The sequence below is a fragment of the Rattus norvegicus genome, chromosome 1 (genome assembly GCF_036323735.1).
Source record: "Rattus norvegicus strain BN/NHsdMcwi chromosome 1, GRCr8, whole genome shotgun sequence".
NCBI classification, from domain to species: domain Eukaryota; kingdom Metazoa; phylum Chordata; class Mammalia; order Rodentia; family Muridae; genus Rattus; species Rattus norvegicus.
In genome coordinates this window covers 104,886,166-104,902,841 of record NC_086019.1, presented here as the reverse complement: position 1 = coordinate 104,902,841, position 16,676 = coordinate 104,886,166, and the positions used below count along the sequence as shown (strand labels likewise).

At 50.6% G+C, this 16,676-nt stretch overlaps 2 protein-coding genes and 1 long non-coding RNA gene across 28 annotated transcripts in view; 1 reads left to right on the top strand and 2 right to left on the bottom strand.

The window, feature by feature from the left end:
- Positions 1–523: 523 nt before the first annotated feature.
- On the bottom strand, positions 524–12,150 carry Slc6a21 (solute carrier family 6 member 21). 24 transcript variants are annotated; one of them, XM_063270993.1, is made up of 13 exons: positions 11,946–12,150; positions 9,355–9,642; positions 9,078–9,235; positions 8,869–8,995; positions 8,595–8,773; positions 6,817–6,927; positions 6,560–6,671; positions 6,430–6,457; positions 2,838–3,024; positions 2,356–2,557; positions 2,079–2,238; positions 1,606–1,771; positions 524–1,395 (listed from the first exon to the last, which is right to left on the bottom strand). In XM_063270993.1, exons 2-13 carry the CDS (start codon positions 9,605–9,607, stop codon positions 949–951), a joined length of 2,130 nt encoding a protein of 709 aa, XP_063127063.1. In that variant the 5' UTR covers positions 9,608–9,642; positions 11,946–12,150; the 3' UTR covers positions 524–948. The 24 variants fall into 24 exon arrangements, 22 of the variants coding, with proteins under 22 accessions (XP_063127063.1, XP_063127096.1, XP_038943376.1 ...); XM_063271026.1 differs by having other exon boundaries at positions 524–1,230; XM_039087448.2 differs by having other exon boundaries at positions 11,860–12,145.
- Positions 2,988–8,022, top strand: LOC134483104 (uncharacterized). Its single transcript, XR_010060022.1, has 2 exons — positions 2,988–3,108; positions 7,512–8,022. It is a non-coding gene; the product is annotated as an uncharacterized LOC134483104 (long non-coding RNA).
- Positions 12,151–16,100: 3,950 nt separating the features above from the next.
- The window catches only part of Slc6a16 (solute carrier family 6, member 16), a 28,634-nt gene continuing 28,058 nt past the window's right edge, over positions 16,101–16,676 (bottom strand). For all 3 annotated transcript variants that reach the window (XM_039094065.2, NM_001427612.1, XM_063284191.1), the window contains one exon: positions 16,101–16,659. In XM_039094065.2, the coding sequence (XP_038949993.1) occupies positions 16,435–16,659 (225 nt within the window). In that variant the 3' untranslated portion in view covers positions 16,101–16,434. The remainder of the gene's footprint in view (positions 16,660–16,676) is intronic.

Sequence of the window (16,676 nt, the reverse complement as noted above, 5' to 3'; positions counted from 1 at the left end):
CAAATCACCTGGCTCTCTTTGGACTTTTTGATGGTTCCTCACAGGTAAGATCAGGTGACCTCTGACCCCCAGCAGGCCTCAGGGACCAAGAATGCAGCCCTGAGTGCTTCCAGGATCTAGCTGAATGTCACCGTTTTGGCTGGAGGGTCATTAGAGTATTTTAGACACCCCTACTTCCAATGAGTAAAAAGCACTTCAAAGTCAGGTAAAAATCATGTTGCCTCTCAAGACCTCGAGAGGCTGGGGTGATGGTGCTGCGGTTAGGAGCACCGGCTGCTCTTCTAGATTTGGCCCCCAGCACAGAAACACTTGCAACTCCAGTTTCAGGAGGACCAAGGCCCTCGGCTCAACTTCTCACTTTTTCAGGGAACCAAGTGCACATGTGGTTTATGTATATGGTACACACAAGAATAAAACACTTATACAGAAGGGACCTGGGCCCCTTCTGCTGGGGGGACATGAGCTCTGAGAAGCTCGCTGGGAAGTGGATATCCATGAGAGAGAACATTACAAACCACTGGTGTGTGTCGTCCACTGCCTCATTTATTGACAGTCAACATTGCTGTCTTGGTGCCACCTGAGATGGCCGACCCTGGGAGGTTGGCCACACTCCTGACAGGCATGACGGCAGGGTTAGAGGGGGCCACCGTGTCTCTTGGTAACTGGGACTGTGCCAGAGGCCCCATCTGTGCACACCCAAATTGTGTCCATATCAAAGAGAGGGAGGGGGCCCTGGGAACAGTGTCCAGTGCTAGAGGATGGATTTCTGAGCCATCCATGACTGTCTGGGGCCCATGGGGGCTACAAAAAGTCCGGGCTGGGTGTCTGCACACCCGTCTTCTGCTTTCCGTGCGGCCAGTACTGGGCTTGGTGCACATCGCTGGTTATACCGGTGGCGGCTGCTAAGCAGGGCTCTTGCGAGCTTGCCCTTCACACGTCTCAAGTCTGTCACTTGCTGTGGAAGTCAAGACTACCTTCTGGGAGGCCAGTGTGCCTTGATGCCTCAGGGGTAGGGAAGGCCATGGAGACACCGCCGAGTCTGGTGCTGGGGAAGCTGAAGCTGGAGTAGTTTTCACTGCCCTTTTTTGTTATCAGAATTTGGGGGTTAAGTAAGGCCTCTGGGGGAGTCTTGCTTTGGAATAAAGCCTTGCTTTTCTCCTGGTTCCTGAGGGTGAGTTTCCTCATGGGGTGCACAGGCCACTGGGTGACTCTTTTGGGCACGGTCACTGTCTTTTTGGAGGACAAAGGTTTTTCTATGGTTTCACAGATGATTTGGTCATCCAGGTACCACCAGTGCTGCAGCGGGTACATGGGGATCGGCAGCAGTGCCAGGACACTGAGGAAGGTGACCCAGCCCAGGGCTATCCTCTGGTAAGGCTGCTTCACTTCCTGGCTCTGGGAACAGGGATGGTGGGCCACAGGCGGGGAGGGGCTCAGTCTGAGTCTTCTGAGTGGAGGGTTCCCCAAGTCCCTGGGGTAGGGTGGGAGATGTAGGATGGGGGCCTGTGTCTATGTGCTTGGGATTTGAGGGTCTCCAGGTCCCCGAGGGTAGGAGATACAGGGTGGGTTGCTGGGCCCCCAGGTGCCCACAGGCAGGGGCCGTACCATGCTATTATTCCAGGAGACATAAGAGAGGGATTCGCTGAAGTAGAGATTCAGGAAGTAGATGGTGAGCAGGACCAGCAGTGTGGGCAATGTCACGTAGCTCCACAGGAAGGTGAAGGGTGCCCATACCAGGCGGCCCAGCTGGCCGAACATCTCAGCCCTGAACCTGGGTGACGGAGATAACTGTCAGGACATCTATAACCTGGACATAGGGAGAGCTTCCATCTCTCGTTTGCTCAGACGCTCTCCCTGGCTCTGGGCCAGCTGTGCTGTCACCCCGTGAGAGCTGTTCAGTTCACTGGACTGCACCACCACAGCCCTTGGCCGTCAGTGTACTCGAGACTGCATCTGCCTGTAGGATCTGTCTGCTGTCTGCAGACCCGTGGGGTGCCTGTGTTCCCGGAAGGCCTAGGATGGACTTAAGAGCTAAGAATCCCTCCCAACCCTCCCACCTACCCGACACTGGAAATCACCTCTTGATTCCATAGACCCAAGCCAGAGAGAGGTTCTGGAACGCCACGATCATGATGAGGACCATGGGGACCAGGTGGTCATCGAACAGGAACACCACGTAGCTGCCAGGGCGACTGGAGAAGACGAGGCTACCCAGAAATCCTCCCAAGCAGATAATCACTAAGGTCAAAGTGGATCAGGCTACATTGGGGTTTGTGAGTTGGGGGTCCATGTGAATGCTGCAATACCTGGGGTGAGTATGGGGAAGGTTATAGGGTACGGACGGGGTTTTTCTACCTGGTACCAGCTTGGGATGCTTCTCCAGGGTGGAGATACTTTTCTGCAGAGAAAGAGCGATGCCCTCCACGAGTGTTGTCATGGTGCCCAGACCCATGATAACCAGAGACATGAAGAAGATGATGGCCCAGAAAGAGGAACCGGGAAACAGTGTGATGGCTTGAGAGAAGGCCACATATGCCAGGCCAGGGCCCTCCATGAACTGTGGGGGAGAAGGGTTCTGAGGCAGTGCAGTATCTGGATAGGATGGGGATGGTGCAGTACTTGATTAGTAATGTCTTTCATGGCAGAAATATGACACCAAGCACGGAAGTTTGAGGTAAAAGCGGTGACAGTTAGCCTTCCTTGGCTGAGTAACATTCATTTCCTGGGTTGTCTGATTTGAGCCACAGTGTAGCTGTGGCATATAGATATGGCCAGGTCATGAACAGTACTGTTGCCTGCTGGAAGGCTGCCAGCCCTGGCCCCCCTGACAAACACACCTTTTCCTTCTGCACCAGGATGCTGCAGGGCAGGGTGAAATGGGCGACCTCGTTCCGTATGTTCTTGGGGAGCTGGCTGATCCAGTCTAGGTATTCCAGTGGGGATCGATGGATGATGTCTTTAGGAGGCCAGGCGACCTGGGGTAGCACACCGTTGGCTATCAGGCTGAGCAGATTGGAGACATTGCTGACAGGATTGGATGGGAAAAGAAGATACTTAGAGAATGGACTGGCTCATCAGCCATCACCATCCAAGGAGAATGGGGACCAGGTACGGTGGGATTGTCCAGGGGGCATGGTCTCATGGTTCTGGCAGTCCATGGTCAAGGGGCCCCGTCTTGTGAGAGCCTCTTTGTATTGTGAGGACTCAGCAGGGTCCTGACAGGGCAACGGGGAGCTGCATGGTCAGATAGAGTGAGCTTCCTGGCTTCCTTTTCCATTCATTTGTTTGCATTTTGTTTTGTTTTGGTTTTATTTGTTCATTTTTGAGACAGGATTTCTCCGTGTGGCTCTGGCTGTCCAGAAACTCACTCTGTAGACCAGGCTGGCCTAGAACTCAGAGATCCTCCTGCCTCTGCCTCCCAAGGGCTGGGATTAAAGGTGTGTAGTGCCAGTGCCTCAATCGCTTCCTCTTCTTATAAAACCATTAACTGTATCATGAGAGTCCCCGCCTAGTGATCTTGTCTCATTGTAACGGACACTCTTCAGACATCTGCCTCCCAATAACAGCAACGTGCAACTTTGGGGAGTAAGTGTAATGCATGAAGTAAGTGTGTAACACATGAAGTGTGCAATACATGAAGTAAGTGTGTAATACATGAAGTAAACATGTAATACATGAAGTAAGCATGTAATACATGAAGTATGTAATGCATCAAGTATGTAATACATGAAGTGTGCAATACATGAAGTGTGCAATACATGAAATAATCATGTAATACATGAAGCAAGCATGTACTAATGAAGTGTGTAATACATGAAGTGTGTAATACACGAAGCATGTAATATGTGAAGTAAGTGTGTAATAATGAAGTGTGGAGTACATGAAGTAAGTGTGTAATACATGAAGTAACCATCTAATACATGAATAAGTGTATAATAATGAAGTGTGTAATACATGAAGTGAGCGTGTAATACATGAGGCCACAGAAACACAGCAGTAGTCAAGTCCTTGGCACTAGTATTCTGAGTTGGAAAGCTAAACTAATTTGTTTTTGATGAGACCTGATGTGCTAGGGTTTCAGCTTGCAATCACACAGTTGTCTCTTGGTAGACAATGGTCAGTCACCATTTGGGTCACTGTGAACAAAGCCGTGACACAGATGTCTGCCAGCTGGTGAGCAATGGCAGTGGGCTGGGAGTCCCAGCGCAGATGTGATTTGATTTGAGAAGTACTTGTCTCCAAAGGAATTGTTTTACACACCTACCAACAAAGCCCGCAGCTTCCTGTTGCTCCCCACGCACCAACTCTCACAGTTTTCTGTCTTAATTTTTCAGTCTACTTGCACAATGAGTGGCCCTGGCAGGTGTGGCCATGCGATTTCATTGTGGCTCAGTTTTTCAGACACAAGCTGGGTACTGCAGTGCATGCCTATTGCCTGGGACTCAGGAGGACAGGAGAGTGGGGTCAGAAGTTCAAGGTCTTCCTCAGCTACCTAGAGAGGTCAAAGGCAGCGTTCCGTATCAGGCACTGCTCCCCCCCTTTTTAAATAGATTTATTTTTATTTATATGAGTACACTGCAGCTGTCTTTAGACACACCAGAAGAGGGCATCAGATCTCATTACAGATGGTTGTGAGCCACCATGTGGTTGCTGGGAATTGAACTCAGGAACTCTGGGAGAGCAGTCAGTGCTCTTAACCGCTGAGCCATCTCTCCAGCCCCGCACTGCCCTTTCTAAAACAAAAACTCAAAGTTCTGTGGACAGCTCACCTGTCATCCAGACCTGAACCAGAGCTCTGGGACCACACAGGAGAGAGAAAGACTCCACAGAGCTGTGTCCAGATGTGGGCGTGCAGGTGTGTACAAACATCAAACAAACAAGAAACAAAAGCTTGGGCTAACCCCAACTTTCCCATCCTTGAAACCCTAATTGGAAGCTCCCCAGAGCTGTTAAGCATCTGTGAATGTGGGACTGGAGAGATGGCTCAGTGGTTAAGGGCACTGACTGCTCCTCCTGAGGTCCTGAGTTCAGTTCCTAACAGCCACATGGTGGCTGGCAGCCATTCATAACGGGATCGGATGCCCTCTTCTGGTGTATCTGATGACAGCTACAGTGCACTTACATAAAATCTTTTTTAAAAAAAAATCTATGAATGTTACAACAATTCATAGGAAAAAAAAACCCACCCAGGCTCACGGATTTGAAAAAGAGCAAGGAAAGGTGTGTGGGAGAGGCTGGAAGGGAGAAAGGGAAGGGGAAATGATGCAACGCCTCAAAAAATGAAAAGTAAGAGCCTTGGTGTATGTAAAACCAACTCCAGTGCTGTGCCCACTGTGGCGGCACACACGTGCCCTTATTGTTTGTGTGTACAGGTGTGTGTGTGTGTGTGTGTGTGTGTACAGGTGTGTGTGTGTGTACAGGTGTGTGTGTATACAGGTGTGTGTGTGTGTGTGTACAGGTGTGTGTGTGTGAACCCATGTGAACAGTGCTGTCAGGGACCAGAAGAGTGTGTTGGATGTCCGGGGACTAGAGTTATAGATGGCTGTGAACCAGCATTGGGTGCTTACAATTGAACCCAGGCCCTCCGCAAGTGCACCCATTGTTCTTGTTTTATTTTTGCTTTTGTGAGACAGGGTTTCTCTGTGTAGCCATGGCTGTCCTGGAATTGCTCTGTAGACCAGGCTGGCTGGAATTTCACATATCTGCCTGCCTCTGCCTTGCCAGTGCTGGGATTAAAGGCAGGCACGACTACTGCCTGGCTGTAGCCAGTGTTTTTTTTTTTTTTTTTTTTTTTTTTCTTTTTTTCCGGAGCTGGGAACTGAACCCAGGGCCTTGCGCTTCCTAGGCAAGTGCTCTACCACTGAGCTAAATCCCCAACCCCGAGGCCAGTGTTCTTAAGCACTGAGAAATCTCTCTAGTCCTGGCACACACCTTTAATTCCAGCACTTGGGAGACAGAGTGAAGCCCAGGCCAGTCATGGTCAGACAGTAAGACCCACTCTCAAAAACAAAACAAAAGAAAACAGCCCTGTGGTGCTGGCACATGCCTTAAATCTCAGCACCTGGAAGACAGAACAGTAGATCTTTGAGAGTTTGAAGTTCATAGAGTGAGTTCTGGACAGACAGGGATACCCAGAGATACTGTCTCCAAAAAAAAAAAAATGATGAAGAAGAGAGAAAAGGAGGAAGAGAAAAAAGAGGAGGAAGAGGAAGAGGAGGAGGACGAGAAAGAGGAAGAGGAGGAGGAAGAGAAAGAGAAATGAAGAGGTGGAAGAGGAGGAAGAGAAAGAGGAGGAGGAAGAGGGAGAGAAAGGAAGGAGGAGAAAGATAAGGTAAAGCGGGTGGCATTGAGAGGTTTGCTTAGCAGGAAGGTGGGGCTGAGAAGAGTGGAGGTGGTCCCTCCCACCACTGCTGCCCGACTGTCACTCACCTCTCAACGCATGGAGTGCCACTGTTTTCTATCCAGAAGCCCAGCATAAGGAAGATGACAGATGAGCTTAGCAACGAAGTCATCAGGTTGACCATGGCCACAAAGGATGCCCACTTGATGTAGTTCTCACCTCTGGTCTGGTAGGAGGAGAAAGTTATGATGGTGCCCATGCCAAGGCCGAGGGAGTAGAGAACATGGCCTCCAGCCTGACGCCATGCGTCCAGTGATGCCAAGATAGAAAGCTGTGGAAGACAGAGGCATTTGGAGTGGTTTCTCTGGTGAGGCGAAGAGAGGGGAGACCAGGCAGAGGGACACAAGGTGTAGTGAGGGATGAAGTGGGGGGCCTCGGAGGGGAGGGCGACAAGGAGTCTGGAGCCCCAGCCTCACCTCTGTGGTCACCAAGCGCTTGAGGCTGTCCCTCACACCTTTCACGAAGAAAATGTGGGTGAAGAAGCAGAAGAGGAGGACATTGGGGAACAATATGGAGAAAATCATCATCTGGCCGGGTGGATCAGGAGAAGCAGGGAGAAGACAGAGAACACATTAGCAGGGGCCAAGAGGGGCAGCAGGATGGTGTGAGGAGGGGGCAGGGGGCAGGGGGCAGGGAGAGTGAATGTGTGCACTGGGGCAGTGCCTGAGGAATGCCACCAAGGTTGACCCCTGGCCTCCACGAGCTTGTGCACCCACCTACACACAAAGAAGTCTATGACAGGAACCTTCCAGCACCCACTCCAATGCCAAACTCCCAAACCACATGGCAGCCATGCTCCTGTCTCCAGAGTCTCTCCTGTTTCTTTTCTTCTTTGCCTACAAATCCTTCCACTCGGCCTCAGGCCCTGCTAACTCCCTTCCTCCTTGCTGTCCACCTTGGGTTTTGAGACTGGGTCTCACAGCGCTGGAGGGTATGGATTAGACAAGACTGTCTGGCCAGTGGGCTCCTGGGGTCTGGCCTCCTATCCCTGCTCCCCAGAGTTCTTGGATTGCAAGCCACCATGCCTTCTTTATTACCTGGGCTGGAGATTAAACTCAGGAATATGTCCTTCTGTTTCTTTGATTTGTTTTTGTTTTTGTTTTTGAGACAGGGTTTCTTTGTGTAGCCCTGGCTGTTCTGGAACTCATTCTCTAGCCCAGGCTGGCTCTCAACTCAGATCCACCTGCCTCTGTCTCCTGGGTGCAGGGATTAAAGGCCTACACCACCACCTGGTCATGCTTCTGCGTCAAGTCACCTATGTCCCCAGCCCATGATGACTAACCTTGTCAACCTGACTGGATTTAGAATTATCCAGGAGTTTGAGACATGCCTCTGGGTGTGTCTGTGAGCTGTGTTAGAAGAGGATTAACCAATCCGGAAAGACCAACCTTGAACGTACCTGTCTACATCCCTTGAGTCTGGAGCTTGACGGAATGAAAGAGGGCAAGGGAACGAGGCACCTGAGGAGTAACAAGCAGCCTACTCTGCTTCCCGCTCTGTGGCAACCTGAGGATGTGTCAAGTCCCAGCCCTATGTTCCTAGTGCCACAGGACCTCGTGCTTCCATGCCTTCCCCTCCATGTATACCCTCAAGCCATGAATCAAAATAAATCCTTCCTCCCGGAAGTTGTTTCTTGTCAGGCCACGGAGATAGGAAGAGTACTGAAAAGAGGTCCCTTCACACTGTTTCACTGGTCCCAGTGGAGTCTGTAATTTGCAGGATTACATCAAGAATTAAGTGGCCTCCAAGGATGTGTGAGGGAGTCCAGATGTTCACATGGACACAGAAACCAGGAGGAGGACATGGAGGTGGCCACACACACACACACACACACACACACTCGCGCGCGCGCTACAAATGAGATGCTAGAAAGGAGAACAGTTGTGCATATTAACGTGCCCATGGTAAAGCCCAGGAAGGCTGGGACCCAGGGTGAGTTGGAGAGGTGAGAGATAGATCAACTTTTTTTTTTCTTTTCTCTTTGTCGGAGCTGGGGACCGAACCCAGGGCCTTGTGCTTGCTAGGCAAGCGCTCTACCGCTGAGCTAAATCCCCAACCCCCTAGATCAAATTTCTACACAGTGATGGTGACTAGGAAGCCAGGTCACACAGCTTTCTTGAAGTGGGTATGGACTTTTGCTGGGGACACTGGTGGCCCCAAGGCACAGCAGGAAGGTGGCCACTGGGGCACTTACTAGCACTGAAATCTTTATCCTGGTGACCATGGTGATATAGAGGAAGAACCATGTGGCAAAGAGGCACAGGGTCACGTTCAGAACCAGCACTTCTATCCCTTCTTCTATTTGATCGGAGGCTCGAAGGACGGTGTGATACCAGAAAAACTGATGGGGCTCTGTCCGAAGGCAGGAGATGTCTGGGGGGGGGGGGGCGAGATCCAGATACTTACCGGCCATCTCACAGGGTGTCTCCCCTAGCTTTTGCATCCTCCACCCCCGTCCCTCTCCTCACCAGAGGTACTGAAGTTTTTCACCAGGGGGCAGTTTTCCCAGGGTGTAGGGTAATCGAAGGACTGGCCAAGGTAGAAGAGGCTCCAGGAGACCAGGGCACTGTTATACAGGATCACCAGGGCACAGGCCTGGGGAGGAGAAGGTGGGTTTGAGGGGATCACAGAGGAGAGAAGACACTGGGCACCTGTGGCTCTGCCGGCCCACACCTACCAGCATGCTGGAGTAGCCCACACCACTAAGCCAGGGGACCAGGTGTTTCCAGGCCCGGATGTTGTCCACGCGTAGCCACTGTCCTATGACCATCTCCATGTACATGAGGGGGATCCCCAGCAACAGGAGGAGGATGAGATACATCAGCAGAAAGCTTCCTGTGGAGAGAGTGGAGGCTTGCTCAGGCTGCTGGGAACCCCTCACCCCTCACATCCCTCCTGGGGAGTTTGACACCCGACCCCCTTCCTTAGCCTCAGAGCACAGACTGAGGCCTCACCTCCGCCGTTCTGGTGGCAGAGGTACGGGAAGCGCCACGTGCTGCCAAGTCCGATGGAGAAGGCCACCAGGATCAGGATATTCTCTGTCTTCTTAGCCTGGAAGTGGCTTGAGATCTTGGTGATACGGACCTCTCGGGTCTTGAAGCCCCAGGACAGGGATGTTGGGTCGGTGCTCTTCTTGCTGGCTGTGGGCTCCTCCTCCGTGGGTTCCTCCTTCTTAGGTTCTGGAACTTCTTCAAAGGATTGGTCCATGGGGTTCTCTGCACTGGCTCAACTCCTGAAAGGGTCTTGAGATCACCAAAAATGGACGTTAGCACCAGGGAAATGGAGCGGCGTAAAGTGTTTGCTTTATAATGAATCGTCCTGGCTGCGGGGGATAGATAATGCATTAAAGGTGCTTGCGGCCAAACCCGACAACCTGAGTTCAATTTCTAGGACCCACAGGCTGGAAGGAGGGAACCCTGCATCAAAGTTGTCCTCTGACCTCCCTATAGGCCCAGGGCATGTCTGTGTCACACTTACGCACACAGCACAGCAAATAAGAGATTTAAAAAGCACCCATCGCTGGATCCTTCGGTTTCATACGGCTTTGGAGTATGTAGATTTGGTTAGAGACAGGGTCTCCTGGGCTCAGACTGGTTTTAAGCTCCTGATGTAGCTGAGGATGGCTTGAAATTCCTCATCGCCTGCCTTTGCCTCCCGAGCCCTGGAGTTACAGGGGTAGCCCTCCATTCCTGCCTCTGCTTTACATTTTATAATTTAAGAAGAGGAGGTGCTCTACACACATTGCTCAGGAAAAGGCCTTGTGCTTTTAAAAACACATGCCCTTTATGAGACAGAAAATACACAAAAGAGAAACCACACATTTTCCTGTGGTCAGCATTACCTGGGGGCTGAAGATTCTCAGCCATTAAGAATACACACAGCTCTTGCAGTGGCCCCCAAGAAACCCACCTTGGGTGGCTTACAACCATTTATAATTCCAGCTCCAGGGGATCTGACACCCCCCTTCTGTCTTTTGCAGGCACTTGCATTCGTGTGCACATACCCATACATACATACATACATACATACATACATACACACACACACAATTTAATATAAAGTAAATCTCCAACAATGAATGTTCGTGTATGTGTCCATGTGAAGGTCATAGTTCAACACCAGATGTCTCTCTCAATCATTCTCCATCTTACTGTTTCAGACAATTCTAGCATAGCCTAGTGTTTAGGCTAAATTGGCTAGTTAGTGACTTCTGGGGATACACCTGTCTCCACTGCCCCAACCTGAGGTTACAGACCCTTGACCTGTGCCACACACCAAGCTTTGTGTGGGTGCTGGGCAGGAAATTCAGGTGTTTGTGTGCTGATAATAAGCCCTCTCTCCGGCGGCTTTAAGACAGCGCTTTAGACATTAACAGCCTTCAAGTGCCAGCGTGTCAGCAGTCCTAGTTTACATGCATACACACTGTAGATATGGACGTGTCTTACACTGGCCCTGAATCGTAGACTCTGGCTTTTACCTCACTAGGACACCCCCAAAGAAAATGCCTTTGGTCCCATCCTGCAGGCAGAGTGCAGCCAGCATCTTCTTTGGGAACAGAGCAGACATCCAGCATGGTTTGAACTTGTGGCTTGAGAAGGGAAGAGTACTAGGTGAGGTACCTCCTGGTTGATTTTTTTAAATGGAGGTTTGTGTGTGTGTGTGTTGGGGAGGGGCATGAGTATAAGTGTACACGGACCACAAGAGGGTGCTGGATCTCCTGGCACTGACTTTATAGGTTGTTTGAGTGCCTATGTCTGCGGTAGGTCCTCTTAGCTGCTAAGCTCTCTGTCTCTCCAGTTGTCTGGTTGGCATTTGAGGTTTTAGTTTAACAAGGTTCAAGGCCTGTATGGTGTTAAAGGATACCATGACTCTAGCTGAGTGTGATGGCACACCCATCATCCCAGAACTCCCGAGGCTCACCCAGGTCTAGCAAGAATTCAAGGCCAGGTTGGGATACACGAAAAGACTTTGTCTTGAGAGTACAATAAAAATTATATCATGTGACCTTTTACTTTATAACACTGGGACTGAAGAAACTTTTGTTATAGTATATGTGGATATACACAGGATACAAACCTATGTATTAATATCTACATATCTATATGAATTTCTCATAACCTCTATTATATCATAAGTATTTTCCTGTGCAATATTTATTTATTATTTTGTTTCATGAGACAGGGTCTCTCTACATAGCTCTGGCTGACCAGGAACTTGCTAATAGACCAGGCAGGCCTCGGACTCCCAGCAATCCTCCCAAGTGTACAAATTAAAGGGAATCTCCTACTCTTGAGACAAGATCTCACTGTGTAGCTCTATGTAGATCAAGCTGACTTCAGAAATCCTCCTGCCTCTGCAGCCGCAGTGTTATGATTAAAGGAGTGCGCAGTCACGCGCAGCCTAAAACCAAGGTTATCAGTTGCTCACTCTCCAGAGTCACTACAGAAACCTGCTGGTACCTTTGGTGGTTCCGGAGACCTAGACAACCCGGCCCGCAGCGTCCCGACGGCGCCCCCCGAGGCCCGGAAGGGAACAGCAGCCTCACCGAGGACCAGCTTCCAAGTGGGCAGGGCTGGCGGCCGGGCGGACGCAGTGGTCCGTACCCGCCTCAGCGCGCGAACCGCTGGGCGGAGAGTCCCACGTCGTCGCGGCCTCGTGGTCCGAGAAGCCGCGCGGGAAGCGGCTATTCCCTCTCTGTCCCAACGAGCTGACCCGTGACATCACCGGTTGCCCAGAGGATTCCCTGGAGTCAGCTGAAGGAGATTCTGCCCTGGGGCTTTAGGTCACCTGTTGCCAGGTAGCAATAGCTCAATGGGCTGAGTGAGGTCACCTGTTGCCAGGTAGACTTCACGCGAACACATGAAGGAGGAAAAAAAGATGCCAGGAAACATGCCAACTGTCGGGGCACATACCTATGATGCCAGAGCTTGAGAGGTAGACGTCTGTGAATTCCAGGCCCTCTTGGAAACAAGACAGATAGATTAAAAAATAATAAGAGGAAGAGGAAGACAAGACAAGAAAGCAGAAAAGAAGAAGAATGAAACAAACCAAAAATGGTAAGAGGAAAGTGTAGGTCCAAATGCTATTTTTGAAACTACTGAGGAAATGTGAGAGAAATTAAAAATGAAAAAGGAGACAGTCTCCGATTTAGAATTGTAACAACATCTTATATGAAATTCTAGATGAACAATTCCTAAAACCCCTCAAAACAGTAGCAGTGCTGGCAATTGGGCTGTTAAGGTGAGCTGAGGATCCGGGCTTAGAATTCAGAAGATGACTATGGATTCATCCTCGAGAGGAGCATGGGGCCTGTGGCCAAGAGAGGAACTTTACTCAGTTAATCCATGCTGCTCAAGGTGAGGCCCACGAACCTTCAGGGTCACTCGCACCAACCTGAGACCCAGGTCCAGAGCATAAAGCCAGCCAGGATCACTGCAGGGTGGGACTGAAGATGTGATCTTTAAAAACTGTATATGTGTGTGTGCATGTGTGTGCGTGGGCATACACACACACACACACACACACACACGCGTGCACACACGCACACACGCACACACGCACACGTATATTTGTGCACATACCACAGCAAGGACGTTGAGGTCAAAGTACAGCTTGCTGGATCAGCTCTGCTTCCGCCACCCTGTTACCTGGTCGGTGAGCCACCTCACCGGCCTCTTACTCATCTTCTTCGCTATGTCCTGCCTCTCCTGAAGCTGGGGAAAGGGGTTTCTGTGAGTTCTTTCCAGCTTGTGTGTGAAGACTGCGTATGATCTGAGTGTGCGGGATGGAGGCAAGGGCAGGAAAGAGAGTGACAGTGAGGAGGCTGGGGGCGGGACATTTGCTGCAGCAGCTAAGTTAGAAAGTCCCATTTGACTGTGGGAATAGGGAAGAGCATAGGTCACCATGACAAGTTGCCCATTCCTAACCCAGAGCAGCTGTGAGCAGCTGCACACTCTTGGGCCCACCAACATCCAGTCATGGAGGAGAGAGGAACTCACGAGGCCCGCCTCTAGCTGAGGTCTTCTTCACAGGCAGTGGTTGCTGGCAGGGGAGAGACTTTTTCCTCAGTGGTGCAGCCACCCCAGGGTGCCTATGGGCCTTTAATTAGCCCCTCACCCACGCTCCTAGAAGAGTTAGACTCTTTAGGTCTCCAGGAAAAACAAGGACATGAAAGTAATGGCTGCCTCTCTGGGAGAGGAAGAGGTCAGAGGAGCTCGAGGAGGACAAGAGAGGGAAATGAGGGGGAGCACGGTCACAGTGCACAGCATACATGAGAGGAGATGTCGTCATGAGACCCAGGGTTATGTATGAATGATGTGTGCTAATAAACTTTTTTAAAAAATTGGATGTAAAATCAGTCTGTGGATTTAACTACCAATTCATAAGAGGTACAGCACTTCGCCCGGCCTGGTGGTGCAGGCCTGCCATTCCAGCTACTTAGGAGGTTTGGGCAAGAGCAGTACAAACTAAAAGCCAGCCTGGGCAACAGAGTGAGTTCGAGGTTGTCCGGAGTAACTTACTGAGAGCCTGTCTCAGAAAGCAAAAGGAGCATGTGCCTCTTGGGAACTGAACTCAGATCGCTAGCCTTGGCGTCAAACACTTTCAACCACACAGACAGCTTGCCGGCCCAAATTTCTTCTCTCTTTCTATCTCTCCCTTCTACCTTTTTCGACAGTACTGGGGATGCAATCCAAGGCCTTGTATATACCAGACAAGCCCTATACCAATGAGCCATGTCTACTCTGGTGGAAGGTAAACCATTTCCCATGAGTAGTCGTCCAAATCTACGGCACTGTGGTATATCCATTCCTACACACACACACACACACACACACACACACACACACACACACACAAACACACATACACACATGCACATACATACATGTGCACACACATACACATGCTCACACACATACATACACACTCAAACACACATACACACTCATACACATACACACATACATACATACATACACACTTATCACAAATACACACACATACACACATTCTCTTTCTCTCTGTCTCTCTCTCTCTCTCCCTCTTTCTCTTTCTGTCATATACTTAAATGTAAAAAGAAAAAAATGAAGACAAAATGACCAGAAAAAAAAATCACACAGTAGGAAAATCTTGTGTGGATATTTACTGACATTAAGTAAGTGTGGTTTATTTGGTATATAATGTTACTTTGTTAAATTTTAAGAGAGCACCAAAGCATACCAACAGCTAAAATGATCAAGCTGGTATCTGCTTCAAAATGGTGGAGAGGTGTGCAGAAGGCAGCTTGGTCTCCTGGGAGAGACAGGCCAGGTATTGAGCGCATGGTGCCCCCTCGGGCCCCTCCTGTAGAGTGGTCAGTAACATCAGAATGAGTGAGTGAAACCAGCGGCTGCAGGCCTTGCCAAGTTCTAGCCACCTCACTGAACCAACCCAGAGTCCTTTATGATGGTGACTATCCCACCACCAGGAGGGGAAGGTGACAGCACTGAGAAGGCAAAGGGAGTGCTGGGAGACAGCCTCTGGACGGCAGGGATCCAGAGTTATCCAGGAACCTCAGCCAGACACACGACAGCAGCCTGGAATATTCCCAGGCAGACTTGCAGATGGGCGTCCAAGGACCCTGAGTAAGTGGCTTCAGGGGAAAAACCTTGAGTGTGAGGAGACTCAGCAAGGCCTGCTGCTCTCACCAACTTCTCCAGAGCCTTAAGCTCTGCCTTGCTACCCTACGCCTGTGGCTGCAACCCCAGAGCTGGAACCGTGGTGAGGCAGGAGGAAGATGGTGAAGAAAGAGACTCTGAGCAGGCAGAAGGCTCTGCCTTCATTTGCATCTGGCAGGGAGGAGCAACTTGGTCCCTTGAGCTCTCTACAAAGGCCCTTCACATCTCCCTGTCTTCAGAGCTTGGCACATGTGGGGAAAATCCATTCTCTGGTTCTCTGAGAATGCAGCCATTGACACCCAGAATCTCTCTGGTCTCTGGTCACCTGGAAAGTAATGCTAGCTTAGCCAGTCAATCCCGCCAGGAAACCAGCGATGTCTTTCAAGCATCAGGGGACCCTTGGTGGACTCCAGCCACACCACTCTGTTGGACCTCAACCTGGTTATGTGCAGATGGACATACAGTCCATGGTATTGGAAAGTGAGTTTTGGGGATGGTACAATGACTTGGCCTGTACCTGATGACCTGGGTTTTATTTATGGGGTTCACATAGTAGGAGAGAACCAAATCCTGCAAGTTGTCCTCTGTCCCCCACATGCATGCGGTGTTGTGTGCCTGTGTACACATGCACACACATTCTTACCGCCATACAAACACAAGGTTAGTTTTAAGATACTCTGGCCTAGGGGTTGGGGATTTAGCTCAGTGGTTAGAGCGCTTGCCTAGGAAGCGCAAGGCCCTGGGTTCGGTCCCCAGCTCTGAAAAAAAGAACCAAAAAAAAAAAAAAAAAAGATACTCTGGCCTACATGGGATCTCTATTCTTGGCAGCAAGCACAATACAAGACAAGAAAATAGCCCATTTTGTTGAGGTCATTTTCAGGTTCTCTTGCTGAGGAGCACGCTTTGGACAAGGCTTGGGAATTGACCGAGCATCTAAACTGGCGGGGCGGTGGGGACACGGGCTAGTTATGTGGCTCTAGATAAACAAACGGCAGCACTGTGAAGGCCTGAGACATCTACAGAAGAAAGCCTCACTCAGAGTCTGGAGTTGCACTGACTGATTTATTGGCCAGCAGCCCCGTGCTTCCCTTCACCCTGCAGGAGACCCACAGACCAGGAGCAGGGCTGGCAGGCCAAGCCTGGGTGCACTGAATGCTCGCATGCTCTGAGCCAGGACCTGGGGAGGCACTGCATGGCAGTGGAAGAACCCAGCCAGGAACGTGCTCCAGAGCCAGCAGGCCCCACCGCTCCTCTGTCCTGGGCACCTGGGCTGCTGCCAGCTTTAAGCTGATGTTCAGAGCTGCCTCTCTGGTCTGCTGTGAGAGATGCAAGATGTCTGGCCTGACGAGGGAAGTGGGGGCTCTGCTGACAGGCTCATTAGGACTCTGGTTTGTAGCCTTGTAGAATATCCTTTGAGGCCTCTTTTGTAGTCAATAGCTGGCCACTTCCGAGTGGTAGCTTACAGGAGGGCGCAGACCTGAAGGGAATCCCCAGGTTGAGGCAGTAGGCAAAGTATGCAGGGATGGGCATGAGGACAACGGCAGACAGCCCAGCAATCAGCATCAAGGACCACATTGGGAAATAGCGGACCACTTCTTTTGACTATGGAGAGACAGGAA